This window comes from Scyliorhinus torazame, chromosome 12 (assembly GCF_047496885.1).
Source record: "Scyliorhinus torazame isolate Kashiwa2021f chromosome 12, sScyTor2.1, whole genome shotgun sequence".
Classification (NCBI taxonomy): Eukaryota; Metazoa; Chordata; class Chondrichthyes; order Carcharhiniformes; family Scyliorhinidae; genus Scyliorhinus; species Scyliorhinus torazame.
In genome coordinates, this window is record NC_092718.1 from 171,729,671 (window position 1) to 171,744,172 (window position 14,502).

The 14,502-nt window shown below is 50.0% G+C and overlaps 1 protein-coding gene across 5 annotated transcripts in view; it reads right to left on the reverse strand.

Moving 5' to 3' along the window:
• LOC140386744 (caspase-1-like) overlaps positions 1 to 14,502 on the reverse strand; it is a 56,427-nt gene that overhangs the window by 26,549 nt on the left and 15,376 nt on the right. For all 5 annotated transcript variants that reach the window (XR_011933664.1, XM_072469386.1, XM_072469384.1 and 2 more), the window contains one exon: positions 4,485 to 4,603. Coding sequence is in view for 4 of the 5 variants with exons in the window: in XM_072469386.1 (XP_072325487.1) it covers positions 4,485 to 4,603 (119 nt within the window). In the remaining variant the exon portion in view is untranslated. The remainder of the gene's footprint in view (positions 1 to 4,484; positions 4,604 to 14,502) is intronic.

The following is a 14,502-nucleotide window of genomic DNA, read 5'->3' on the forward strand; positions in this document are numbered from 1 at the left end:
CGATCCATGTCCATGATCCCGTACCAGCCTCCCCGAACAGGCGTGGAATGTGGCGACTAGGGGCTTTTCACAGTAACTTCATTTGAAGCCTACTTGTGACAATAAGCGATTTTCATGTCTTCAGGCATCTAAGTAATTCAACCACAGATCCCGGATATTGAACCAATCAGTCACATAAACCAAACATTTAACCAATCCAGTCACACATACCAAGTAATGAACCAATCAAGACACAGATCCCTGACACCTAGCCAATCAAGACACAGATCTCTGACAACTAACCAATCCAAGACACAGATCTCTGGCAACTAACCAATCAAGACACACATCTCTGACAACTAACCAATCAAATCATATATCTCAGCTGTGATGCATCACAAACATGGAATCAATCTGGTCACATTACCCACATGTGCAATTTCAGGATTTCATCATCGATATGCTCGCAAAAAGCTCAAAATCCTCAAATGGAGCAACTACGCTAAGCCCATTTCTTGCCCTTTCCCCATCTCCTTTTGTGGTCTTGCTTTTCAAATACTCATCCAGTTTGTTTCTAGTACTAATCTTTCTGCCCCAATAGCTGCACGTAATAAAGTATTCTTTGTTTGTTTTACTTAGTGTAGTATATAGATTAAGTGGGGTGTGTGGGTTAAGTGACTCTCAGGTATTTAATGATTGGTTTTGTCCAGAAAGGTTAAAATCCATGTAGCAAGGGCAGCACGGTGGCGCAGTGTGTAGCATTGCTGCCTTATGGTGCCGAGGTCCCAGGTTCGATCCCGGTCCTGGGTCACTGTCCATCTGGAGTTTGCACATTCTCCCGTGTTTTCGTGGGTTTTGCCCCCACAACCCAAAGATGTGCAGGGCAGGTGGATTGGCCGCACTAAATTGCCCCTTGATTGGGAAAAATAAATTGGGTACTCTAAATTTAAAAAAAAAATCAATGTTGCATCAGAAAGTCCTTGAGCTCCAGCTCACATGCAGCCTACAGTTCTACTTTTGGTCACTAGAAATTAGCAAGTTAACAGTCTTGCATGAAACTGAGGCAATGCCCCATCTCCAGAAGAAGCAATCTCATACAACCCATTCTGAACTTAGGTTATCCATTAGTACAGCAGGTCCAATTGATTGGTTGGCTGAGGTACATTTCAGCATCAATCTGTCAAGCAAAGTGGCAAAAGCTTTATCCGAGGAATAGATGTTCAACACTATTTTCTGGACCCCCATATCTGCCTCCTTCATAGTCACACCTGTCTTTAACCATGGACCAAATCTGAAGTATTTAACCTTAGTGGTGTGATGGCCTCCTAGAAACTTTCTCCCTCCCTGAAGCTCGGACTGCAGCTCATCAATTCTGAGCTGAAGTTGCTTGCATTATGGGCACTTACTGCAGAGGTGGGTGCCGTGGATCACACTTATGTGCACCAGGCCCACATGCTATAGCTACAACTCAGTACCCGCCCTTCCATCGCTATTGTATTGTATTTAACTAATTAGGTTTTCCAGTTTTGAAATATGACCAATGGTCTATGTGTGAGTCTCTAATCTTAATAATAACTATTCAATGTTATTAAATTTAATTGTATACTTTAGGTCTTGACTAGAACTTAGCCCAGTCCTAATTAAACCTCTATTTGTTTTTTCCCTCAGTTCTGACATGAAACTAGTACCAACAGAACCAAGATCAGTCCAGTAGATTCTTCTGTGTGGAAACTGTATATATGGAGCCTAATTTTAATTCTTCCCCAAATCCATTGACTTTAAAATTCAAATCAGGTCCTATAGTTTTAAAGGGGCAATGCAACTCAGTGTTTAATGTTACTGTACAACAGGGAATTATCTTAATCATCAAACAGAACTGGGTCCAAGTGCTCTTTAATACGTTTTCATTAAGCTGAGGAGCCAATTCTCAAATTGTGAGAGCTTTAGTAATCAACCCCAGCAGATATAGAACATAAGAACATAAAAACTAGGAGCAGGAGTAGGCCATCTAGCCCTTCGAGCCTGCTCCGCCATTCAATGAGATCATAGCTGATGTTTTGTGGACTCAGCTCCTCTTTCCCGCCCGAACACCATAACCCTTTATTCTTCAAAAAACTATCTACCGTTATCTTGAAAATATTTAATGAAGGAGCCTCAACTGCTTCACTGGGCAGGGAATACCACAGATTCACAACCCTTTGGGTGAAGAAGTTCCTCCTAAGCTCAGTCCAAAATCTACTTCCCCTTATTTTGAGACTATGCCCCCTAGTTCTGCTTTCACCCGCCAGTGGAAACAACCTCCCCACATCTATCCTATCTATTCCCTTCATAATTTTATATGTTTCGACAAGATCCCCCCCCGCATCCTTCTAAATTCCAACGAATACAGTCCCAGTCTACTCAACCTTTCCTCGTAATCCAAACCCCTCAACTCTGGGATTAACCTAGTGAATCTCCTCTGCACACCCTCCAGCGCCAGTACGTCCTTTCTCAGGTAAGGAAACCAAAACTGAACACAATCATCCAGGTGTGGCCTCACTAACACCGTATACAGTTGCAGCATAACCTCCCTAGTCTTAAACTCCTTCCCTCTAGCAATGAAGGACAAAACTCCATTCACCTTCTTAATCACCTGTTGCACCTGTAAACCAACGTTTTGCGATTCATGCACTAGGACACCCAGGTCCCTCTGCACAGCAGCATGTTTTAATACTTTAACATTTAAATAATAATCCCTTTTGCTGTTATTCCTACCAAAATGGATAACCACAACATTGTATCCCATCTCCAGACCCTAGCCCATTCAATTAAAACTATCCAAATCCCTCTGCAAACTTCCGGTATCATCTGCACTTTTTGCTTTACCACTCATCTTAGTGTCGTCTGCAAACTTGGACACATTGCCCTTGGTCCCCAACTCCAAATCATCTATGTAAATTGTGAACAATTGTGGGCCCAACACTGATCCCTGAGGGACACCACTAGCTACTGATTGTCAACTAGAGAAACACCCATTAATCCCCAGTCTTTGCTTTCTATTAATTAACCAATCCTCTATCCATGCTACTACTTTACCCTTAACACCATGCATCATTATCTTATGCAGCAACCTTTTGTGTGGCACCTTGTCAAAGGCTTTCTGGAAATCCAGATATACCACATCCATTGGCTCCCCGTTGTCTACCGCACTGGTAATGTCCTCAAAAAATTCCACTAAATTAGTTAGGCACGACCTGTCCTTTCTGAACCCATGCTGTGTCTATCTCTAATGGGACAATTTCCATCCAGATGCTTCACTATTTCTTCCTTGATGACAGATTCCAGCATCTTCCCTCCTACCGAAGTTAAGCTAACTGGCCTATAATTACCCGCTTTCTGCCTACCTCCTTTTTTAAACAGTAGTGTCACGTTTGCTAATTTCCAATCAGCCGGGACCACCCCAGAGTCAAGTGAATATGATAAATTATCAAGAGTGCATTTGCAATTTCCCTAGCCATCTCTTTTAGTACCCTGGGATACATTCTATCAGGGCCAGGAGACTTGTCTACCTTTAGCCCCATTAGCTTGCCCATCAGTACCTCCTTAGTGATAACAATCGCCTCACCTGTCATAGCCTCATTTCTATCAGCCACTGGCATGTATCTTCCACTGTGAAGACCGACCCAAAAAACCTGTTCAGTTCCTCAGCCATTTCCTCATCTCCCATTATTAAATCTCCCTTCTCATCCTCTAAAGGACCAATATTTACCTCAGCCACTCTTTTTTTGTTTTATATATTTGTAGAAACTTTTATTATCTGTTTTTATATTCTGAGCAAGTTTACTCTCATAATCTATCTTACTCTTCTTTATAGCTTTTTTAGTAGCTTTCTGTTGCCCCCTAAAGATTTCCCAATCCTCTCGTCTCCCACTAGTCTTTGCTACTTTGTATGCTTTTTCCTTCAATTTGAAACTCTCCCTTATTTCCTTAGATATCCACGGTCGTTTTACCCTCTTTCTACCGTCCTTCCTTTTTGCTGGTATAAACATTTGTTGAGCACTGTGAAAAATCGCTTGGAAGGTTCTCCACTGTTCCTCAACCGTTTCACGATAAAGTCTTTGCTCCCAGTCTACCTTAGCCAGCTCTTCTCTCATCCCATTGTAATCTCCTTTGTTTAAGCACAAAACACTAGTGTTTGATTTTACCTTCTAACCCTCCACCATATTGTGATTGCTCCTTCCGAGAGGATCCTTAACTATGAGATCATTAATCAATCCTGTCTCATTACACAGTACCAGATCTAGGACCGCTTGTTCCCTCGTAGGTTCCATGACATACTGTTCTAGGAAACTATCACGGATACATTCTACAAACTCTTCCTCAAGGTTGCCTTGACCGACCTGGTTAAACCAATCGACATGTAGATTAAAATCCCCATGATAACTGCTGTACCATTTCTACATGCATCATTTAAGTGTATCTCACGCTCTGCAACATTACGCTCGCTCAGGATGTCAGTACAGTACCTCACCCGTCTTCTGGGAAATCGCATCATAGTCCTGCTGTGTACATAGAGTTAACCACTCATCAGGCATGGGTATTCCTGGTGCTGGTGGTGTGCAATTGGTTGGGACTGATCCATCATCTGTCGAGCACAGAAATGGAATAAGAGATTCTTTGTTTTTGTAGTTTCCTCACAGGTAGTACACGTACACTCAGACTCGTTCAGTGATTGTTTCAAATGGACTGTATTAATATCAGTACTGCATTTTCCATTTCAACAGATTTTGCACTAGGAAATCCGTTTATGGATATCATGGTAGGTGTGTAGTTTACAGATGTGGATCTTGTGGCTCAGTAAGTGCCCTTGGTTGTAAGCCAGAAGCTCTGGGTTCAAGACCAGAACTTGCTGGCAATGGAAGGAATCTTCATGATGTGACAATCAACCTCCTATTCTTCCAACATGCCCATGGCAGACAATAAGAGCGGTAGAGATTCCGGGACAGCCATGCTTGATGTGGAGTGATTTGTCTCAAGCTTTAACTACTTGTTGCTCTCTACTCAGAGAGAGATGCCTACTGGTTACTTATGGATTAAGGCTAATCATTAAAAAAATGCACTATGCCTCACACACAGTTGCTTAATTTATACAACTGATAAAAGGCAGCACGGTGGCGCAGTAGTTAGCATTGTTGCCTCACGGCGCCGAGGTCCCATGTTTGATCCCGGCTCTGGGACACAGTCCGCGTGGAGTTTGCACATTCTCCCCGTGTGTGCGTGGGTTTCACCCCCACAACCCAAAGATGCGCAGGGTAGGAGGATTGGCCATGCTAAATTGGAAAAAATGAATTGAGTACTCTCAATTTATTTTTTAAAAAACTTACACAACTGATATCTACAGGTCTTTATCTTAGTTAAAAAAAATAATTCAGAGTACCCAATTCTTTTGTATCCAATTAAGGGGTAATTTGGCGTGGGCAATCCACCTACCCTGCACATCTTTGGGCTGTGGGGGTGAGACCCACGCAAACAAGGGGAGAATATGCAAACTCCACATGGACAGTGACTCGGTGCCGGGATCGAACCCAGGTCCGCGGTGCCATGAGGCACCAGTGCTAACCACTGCGCCACCCTTTCCTGTTAATATCGTGAATGCTTTAGCCAGATTACCCCTTAACCTTTTAAATTCTAGCAAAAACAGGTATAATTTGAGTAATCTCTCCTTGTAACTCAACCCCTGTAATCCACGTATAATTTTTGTAAACCTACATTGGACTCCCTCCAAGGCCAGAATGTCCTTCCGAAGGTGTGGTCCCCAGCACCGCACACAGTGACTCCAAGTGGGGGTCTAACCGGGGTTTTGTAAAGCATAACTCCTGTGTCTTTATACTCCACTGCGCCCCAATGCCGCCCAGGTCTTTTTCTTAATAATGGTTATAAACCAATGCAAATACATGCAATGCTTGGAAGGAGAAAATTCGGCCACGTTTACACGACGTTTACAACTGGGTGCAGCAGCAGTACTTTGGATGGAACTTGCTGTAATAAGGACTTTGAGTGGAGTGAAAAAACAATCTTGCCTTGGAAGAGACAAGCAACTGCTGTGGGAAAACACCAGGAGAGATCATGAGAAATTGATTGTTGGTGATAACAGACTGCTAGATGGGTCATGATTTAGGAGTCAGCAGTGGCTGCATGGGTCACGGTCTAGGAGTGACATGAGAACTGGATGAGTCAAGACCAGGTAATGAGCTGGATGGGTCATGGCTTGGGAGTGACCGGCTACTGGCAGGTCATGTACTGGGAGTGACCGGCTAGCTACTGGACGGGTCAAGGACTGCGAGTGAATGGCTACTGGAAGGGTCATGGACTGGGAGTGACCGGCTGGCTATTGAACGGGTTAAGGACTGTGAGGGAATGGCTACTGGATGTCGAGGATTGGGAGTGGCTGGCTACTGGACGGCTAAAAGACTGGGAGTGGGACTTCCAGTTGCGGCTATGCCTAAGTAGGTCGCACGTTCGGCAGCTCCTGCCGGGAATGGACTTTTGGGCTCTCTAGAGGGGCCCCAACGGCAATTGTTCGACGGCTTCCAGTGTGGGAAGGTGACAGCAAGGTCCCCCCGACAGTATATGGATTGGACCAGGAGTAGAGCGGTTAAAAAAGTGATCCTGGTGCAGCGGAAAGGGCGAGGGAGGAAAAGCAAGATGGCGGCGGATGGAGACCAAGCAGCGTGGGCGCAGTGGTTTCTTAAATGCTGCTTTGAGGAGCTGAGGACAGAAATGCTGGCGCCAATGAAGGCGGCGATTGAGAAGCTAGTGGAGACCCAAAAGGACAAAGGGGCGGCGATCCGGGAGGTGCGGCAAAAAGCCTCGGAGAACGAGGACGAGATCTTGAGCTGGGTGGTGAAGGTGGAGGCGCACGAGGCGCTGCACAAGACGTGGCAGGAAAAATTTGAGGACCTGGAGAATAGGTCGAGGAGGAAGAATCTTCGGATTCTGGGTCTCCCTGAAGGAGTGGAGGGGCCCGATGCCAGGGCATACATGAGCACGATGCTCAATTCGCTGATGGGCGCGGGAGCTTTCCCGAGGCCCCTGGAGCTGGATGGGGCTCATCGGGTCCTGGCAAGGAGACCAAAAGCCAACGAGCTGCCAAGGGCTGTAGTGGTGAGGTTCCACCGCTTTATGGACAGAGTGTGTCCTGAGATGGGTCAAAAAAGAGCGGAGCAGCAGGTGGGAGAACACGGAGATCCGAATTTACCAGGACTGGAGTACGGAGGTGGCTAAGAAGAGGGCTGGTTTTAACTGGGCTAAGGCGGTGCTCCATCGGAAGGAAGTGAGGTTCGGGATGCTGCAGCCAGCACAATTGTGGGTCACGTTCCAAGATTGGCACCACTATTTTGAAACGCCTGATGAGGCATGGAACTTTTATCCAGACTGAAAAGTTGGACTCAAACTGAGGGTTTGTTGTGGGGGGATGTTTACTGTGTTTACTGTGTTTGGAGAATGTTTTTTTTGTTTTGGTGCTGGGTGGGGATGGGTGAATGGATTTGATGTGGGGGCTGTGGGAGAGTGTGGGTGTCGGTGTTGGAGGGGCAGGGCCCCGCGGAGGAAGAGGGGGGGTGGAGGCCCGGGGATGGGGAGTTGGGGTAAGGCCGCAAAAAGGAGCTGCGCCAGAGGGGGCGGGGCCGGCTCAGGAAAGCGCGGGCTTTTTTCCCGCGTTCGGGAAGGTTGGGGGCGGGGCCGGGGGGAGAAGGGCAGTGCTGGAAAGGAGCGCACACTAACTACCAAGGGGTGGGGGGATTCTCACACTGGGGGGTCGATGGAATGGCGGGAGAGGCTGGGGTCAGCAGGTGTCAGCTGACTGACGGGAGTGTCATGGGGGGAGCAAAATGGCTAGATGAGGATCTAGCGGGGGGGGAGGGGGGAGGGTGGGGAACTGGGTTGTTGCTGCATTGGCCAAAAGGGAGCTGGAAGTAGGAGAGGTAGTCGGGGCGGGAGTCCGCCGCCTGGGGGACTGGAGGGTGCGGGAGGCGCGGGCATGTGGCTTGCCTAGAAAAGGAGATGGCTAGTCGGCAGGGGGGTGGGGGTGGGGGGGGGGGGGGGGGGGAGTAATCCGGCTGATAACTTGGAATGTGAGGGGCCTGAACGGGCCGGTCAAGAGGGCCCGGGTGTTCGCGCACTTAAAGGGACTGAAGGCAGACGTGGTTATGCTCCAGGAGACACATCTGAAGGTGGCAGATCAGGTTAGGCTGAGAAAGGGATGGGTAGGGCAGGTCTTTCATTCAGGGCTGGAATCGAAGAACTGGTGGAGTTGCAATACTGGTGGGGAAGCGGGTGTCGTTCGAGGCACTGAATATTGTAGTGGATAATGGAGGTCGATATGTGATGGTGAGCGGTAGGTTGCAGGGGGTGCGGGTGGTACTGGTGAACGTATATGCCCCGAATTGGGATGACGCCAGATTTATGAAACGCATGCTGGGTCGGATTCTGGACCTGGAGGTAGGAAGTTTGATAATGGGGGGGTACTTCAACACGGTGTGGACCCAGCACTGGACCGTTCTAGGTCCAGGACGGGTAAGAGGCCGGCTGTGGCCAAGATGCTCAGGGGGTTTATGGACCAGATGGGGGGAGTGGATCCATGGAGGTTTGTCAGGCCGCTGGCCAGGGAATTTTCCTTCTTTTCCCACGTCCATAGAGCCTACTCCCAGATAGACTTTTTCATTTTGAGTTGGGCGCTAATCCCGAAAGTGGAGGGAACGGAATATTCGGCCATAGCCATCTCGGACCACGCCCCGCATTGGGTGGAGCTGGAGTTGGGTGAGGAGAGGGACCAGCGCCCGCTGTGGCGCCTCGATGTGGGACTGCTGGCGAATGAGGGGGTGTGCGGGCGGGTGCGGGGTGTATTGAAAGATACTTGGAGGCCAACGGCAACAGGGAGGTGCAGGTGGGGGTAGTCTGGGAGGCATTGAAGGCGGTGGTCAGGGGAGAGCTAATCTCCATTAGGGCCCACAGGGGGAAGAGAGAGGGGAGGGAGAGGGAGAGGTTGGTGCGGGAGATTTTAAGGGTGGACAGGAGGTACGCAGAGACCCCCGAGGAGGGGCTACTTAGGGAGCGACGGAACCTCCAGACGGAATTCGACCTGTTGACTATGGGGAAAGCAGAGGCACAGTGGAGGAAAGCGCAGGGGGCGGCGTATGAACATGGGGAGAAGGCGAGTGGGATGCTGGCACATCAGCTTAGTAAGAGGGAGGCAGCGAGGGAGATTGGTGGAGTCAAGGATAGAGGGGGGTATACGGTGCGGAGTGCGGTGAGAATAAACAAGGTATTTAGGGACTTCTATGGGGATCTGTACAGGTCTGAGCCCCCAGCGGGGGAGGAGGGGATGAGACGATTCCTGGATCAGCTGAGGTTCCCGAGGGTGGAGGAGGAGGAGGTGGCTGGTTTGGGGGTGCCGATTGGGCAGGAGGAGCTGGTTAAAGGATTGGGGAGCATGCAGGCGGGGAAGGCCCCGGCGCCGGATGGGTTCCCGGTTGAATTTTACAGGAAATACGTGGACCTGCTGGGCCCGTTGCTAGTGAGGACTTTTAATAAGGCGAGGGAGTGGGGGACCTTGCCCCCGACAATGTCCAGGGCGCTGATCTCTTTGATCTTGAAGCGGGACAAGGATCCATTGCAATGTGGGTCGTATAGACCGATCTCGCTCCTCAATGTTGACACTAAGTTGCTGGCAAAGGTGCTGGCTACGAGAATTAAGGACAGTGTCCCGGGGTGATTCATGAGGACCAGACGGGATTTGTGAAGGGTAGGCAGCTAAATACAAATGTGCGGAGGCTCCTCAATGTGATTACGATGCCCTCAGTGGAGGGGGAAGTGGAGGTAGTGGCAGCAATGGACGCGGGGAAGGCCTTTGATCGGGTGGAGTGGGAGTATCTTTGGGAAGTGTTGCGGAGGTTTGGGTTCGGGGAGGGGTTCATCAGTTGGGTCAGGCTGCTATATAGAGCCCCGGTGGCAAGTGTGGCCACGAACAGGCGGAGGTCGGAGTACTTTCGGCTGTACCGGGGGACTTGTTGTTTGCAATGGCAATTGCGCCACTGGCCATGGCACTGAGGGAGTCCAGGAAATGGAGGGGATTGATCCGGGGGGGGAGAGAGGAACACCGGGTGTCGTTGTACACCGATGACCTGTTGTTGTATGTTACGGATCCAGTGGAGGGGATGGCGGAGGTCATGCGGATCCTTAGGGAGTTTGGGGACTTTTCGGGGTATAAACTCAACGTAGGGAAGAGTGAGCTCTTTGTGGTGCATTCAGGGGACCAGGGAAGGGGGATAGACAAGCTACCGCTGAAGAGGGCGGAAAGGAGCTTTCGGTATCTAGGGATCCAAGTAGCTAGGAGTTGGGGGGCCCTGCACAAGTTCAATTTGACGCGGTTGGTGGAGCAGATAGAGGAGGATTTAAAAAGATGGGATATGCTGCCAATCTCACTAGCGGGTAGGGTGAAGTCAGTCAAAATGACGGTCCTCCCGAGGTTTCTCTTTGTGTTCCATTGCCATCCCATTTTGATCCCCAAGGCCTTTTTCAACGGGTAAGCAGGAGCATCATGGGATTTGTGTGGGCGAATAAGACCCCGAGGGTGAAGAGGGTGTTTCTGGAGCGTAGCAGGGACGGGGGGGGGGGGGGGGGCTGGCGCTGCCGAATTTGTGTGGCTATTATTGGGCTGCCAATGTGGCGATGATCCGTAAGTGGGTAATGGAGGGAGAGGGTGCGGCGTGGAAGAGGTTGGAGATGGAGTCCTGTGTGGGCACGAGCATGAGGGCGCTGGTGACGGCATCGTTACCGCTCTCGCCAACAAGGTACACCACGAGTCCGGTGGTGGCGGTGACGCTGAAGATCTGGGGGCAGTGGAGGCAACACAGGGGCGAGGTGGGAGCCTCGGTTTGGTCACCGATTCGGGAGAATCATCAGTTCGTCCCGGAAAGGATGGATGGGGGGTTTCGGAGCTGGCATCGGGCAGGGATTAGAAGAATGGGGGACCTGTTCATCGATGGGACGTTTGCGAGCCTAGGGGCGCTGGAGGAGAAGTTTGGGCTATCCCCGGGAAACGCTTTGGGTACATGCAAGTGAGGGCGTTTGTGAGGCAGCAGGTGAGGGAATTCCCACTGCTTCCGGCACGTGGGATTCAGGACAGGGTGATTTCGGGTGTATGGGTTGGAGAAGGCAAGGTTTTGGCGATTTACCAGGAGTTGAAAGAAGAGGAGGAGGCCTCGGTGGAGGAGTTAAAGGGCAAGTGGGAGGAGGAGCTTGGGGAGGTGATAGATGAGGGTCTGTGGGCTGATGCCCTGAGAGGGGTTAATTCTTCCCCCTCCTGCGCCAGGCTCAGCCTAATACAGTTCAAAGTTACTCACAGAGCGCATAATACAGGGGCGAGGTTGAGTAGGTTCTTTGGGGTGGAGGACAGATGTGAGAGGTGCTCGGGGAGCCCAGCAAATCACGTCCATATGTTCTGGTCGTGCCCGGCGCTGGATGGGTTTTGGAGGGGTTTTGCAAGGACTATGCCCAAGGTGGTAAACGCCCGGGTCAAGTCGAGCTGGGGGTTGGCATTATTTGGGGTATCGGACGAGCCGGGAGTGCAGGAGGCGAAAGAGGCCGGTATTCTGGCCTTTGCGTCCCTGGTTGCCCGGCGGAGGATTTTGCTACTATGGAAAGATGCGAAGCCCCCTAGTGTGGAAGCTTGGATCAATGACATGGCAGGGTTCATTAAGCTGGAGAGGATACAGTTTGCCTTGCGAGGGTCTGTGCAAGGGTTCTCCAGGCGGTGGTAACCGTTCCTAGACTATCTCGCGGAGTGTTAGGAAGAGGTCAGCAGCAGCCCAGGGGCGGTGGGGGGGGGGGGGGGGTTCTTTTGGGGTGGCGTTTGGGTGAAGGTGGGGGCTTTCCCTATTTGAGCTTTTAAATGTTATATGGGGGGCTATTGTATGTGGGGGAAATCCAATGTATAATTTCTGATTGTTGTGTTTTTGATTCTCTTTTCTTGTTGGGGGGGGGGGGGTTTGTTGAAAATTTGAATAAATATATATATTTTTTAAAGACTGGGAGTGATTGTTTGCTGAATCAGTCAAGGACTGTGAGTGATTGGCTACTGAATGGGTCAAGGACTGGGAGTGACTGGCTACTGGACAGTTCAAGGACTTGAGTGACCAGCTACTGGATGCATCAAGGACTCGGAGTGGCTGGCTAATGGATGGGTCAAGGACTGGGAGTGGCTGGCTAATAGATCGGTCCAGGACTGGGAGTGATTGGTTACTGGATCGATCAAGGACTGGGAGTGGCTGGCTACTGGATCGATCAAGGACTGAGAGTGGCTGGCTATTGAATCGATCAAGGACTGGGAGTGGCTGGATACTGGATGCATCAAGGACTGGGAGTGTCTGGCTACTGGATCGGTCAAGGACTGGGAGTGGCTGGGTACTGGATCAATCAAGGACTGGGAGTGGCTGGCTAGTGGATGGTCAAGGACTGGGAGTGGCTGGCTACTGGATGGGTCAAGGACTGGGAGTGGCTGGCTACTGGATGGGTCAAGGACTGGGAGTGGCTGGCTACTGGATGGGTCAAGGACTGGGAGTGGCTGGATACTGGATGGGTCAAGGGCTGGGAATGGCTGGATACTGGATGGGTATCAAGGAAAAAATCGCTGAACATCAAGGAATGGGAGTGACTGACTACTGAACAGGTCAATGAATGGAAGTGACACGCTACTGGATCGATCGAGGACTGAGAGTGATTGGCTACTGAATAGGTCAAGGTCTGGAAGTGATTGGTTGTTAAATCATTCAAGGTCTGGGAGTGACTGGTTACTGGATGGGTCAAGGACTGGGAGTGATTGGCTACTGAATGGCTCAAGGACTGGGAGCGACTGGCTACTGGACAGGTCAATGAACAGGAGTGATTGGCTACTGGATGGTTGAAGGTCTGGGAGTGATTGGCTATTGGATGGGTCAAGGACTGGGAGTGACTGGCAACTGATAGGATCAAGGACTGGAAGAGATTGGCAATTTGATGGGTCAAGGACTGGGAGCGATTGGCTACTGATAGGGTCAAGGACTGGAGGTGATTGGCTGTTGAATTGGTCAAGGACTGGGAGTGGCTGGCTACTGGATCGGTCAAGGACTGGGAGTGGCTGGCTACTTGATTGGTCAAGGAGTGGGAGTGGCTGGCTACTGGATGTATCAAGGACAGGGAGTGGCTGGCTACTGGATGGGTCAAGGATTGGGAGTGGCTGGCTACTGGATGGATGAAAGACTGGGAGTAGCCACCTACTGACGGGTCAAGGACATGGAGTGACTGGCTACTTGATGGGTCAAGGACTAGGAGTGTCTGGCTCTGGACATGTCAAGGAATGGGAGTGATTGACTACTGAACACGTCAATGAATGGAAGTGACTCGCTACTGGATGGATCGAGGACTGGGAGTGATTGGCTACTGAATAGGTCAAGGTCTGGGTATGAATGGCTACTGGATGGGTTAAATCTAGGAGTAATTGGCTTCTGGGCGGGTTAAGGACTGGCAGTGACTGGCTACTGAATGGGTAAAGGACTAGGAGTGATTGGTTGCTGAATCATAGAATTTACAGTGCAGAAGGAGGCCTTTCGGCCCATCGAGTCTGCACCAGCCCTTGGAAAGAGCACTCTACCCAAGCCCACACCTCCACCGTATCCCCATAACCCAGTAACCCCACCCTACACTAAGGGCAATTTTGGGCACTAAGGGCAATTTAGCATGGCCAATCCACCTATCCTGCACCTATCCTGCACACTGTGGGAGGAAACCGGAGCACCCTGAGGAAACCCACGCCGACACGGGGAGAACGTGCAGACTCCGCACAGGCAGTGACCCAAGCCGGGAATCGAACCTGGGACCCTGGAGCTGTGAAGCAATTGTGCTAACCACTATGCTACCGTGCTGCCCATTCAAGGTCTGGGAGTGACTGGTTACTGGATGGCTCAAGGACTGGGGGTAACTGGCTACTGGACAGGTCAATGAACGGGAGTGATTGGCTATTGGATGGGTGAAGGTCTGGGAGTGATTGGCTATTGGATGGGTCAAGGACTGGGAGCGATTGGTTATTGGATGGGTCAAGGACTGGGAGTGATTGGCTACTGATAGGATCAAGGACTGGAAGTGATTGGCTGTTGAATTAGTCAAGGACTGGGAGTGACCGCAAGCTGGACAGGTTGTGGCTTGCTGATTATGTTCTGGCCTCCGAATAATCAAAGGCATAAGGATTGAGGACAGACTGCTGCCGACTAGCGGCTGCAGAATGCATAGTGGTCAGATGCTCCCTATTTAAATCAGACCGGAATCCAGACAGCGCAGATTTATTCTGGTACTTTGTTAGTTGTATACAGTGGGTAGAAGTCCAGTAAAAAGAATTAAATACAAGTTAAATCAATTGATGACTTATATACGACTCATGAGATCTGGGGTGATAATATTACAAGTTTTAAAATTTCCATTTCTCGGATTAATTTGCACTCAGTTTCTCTCCAA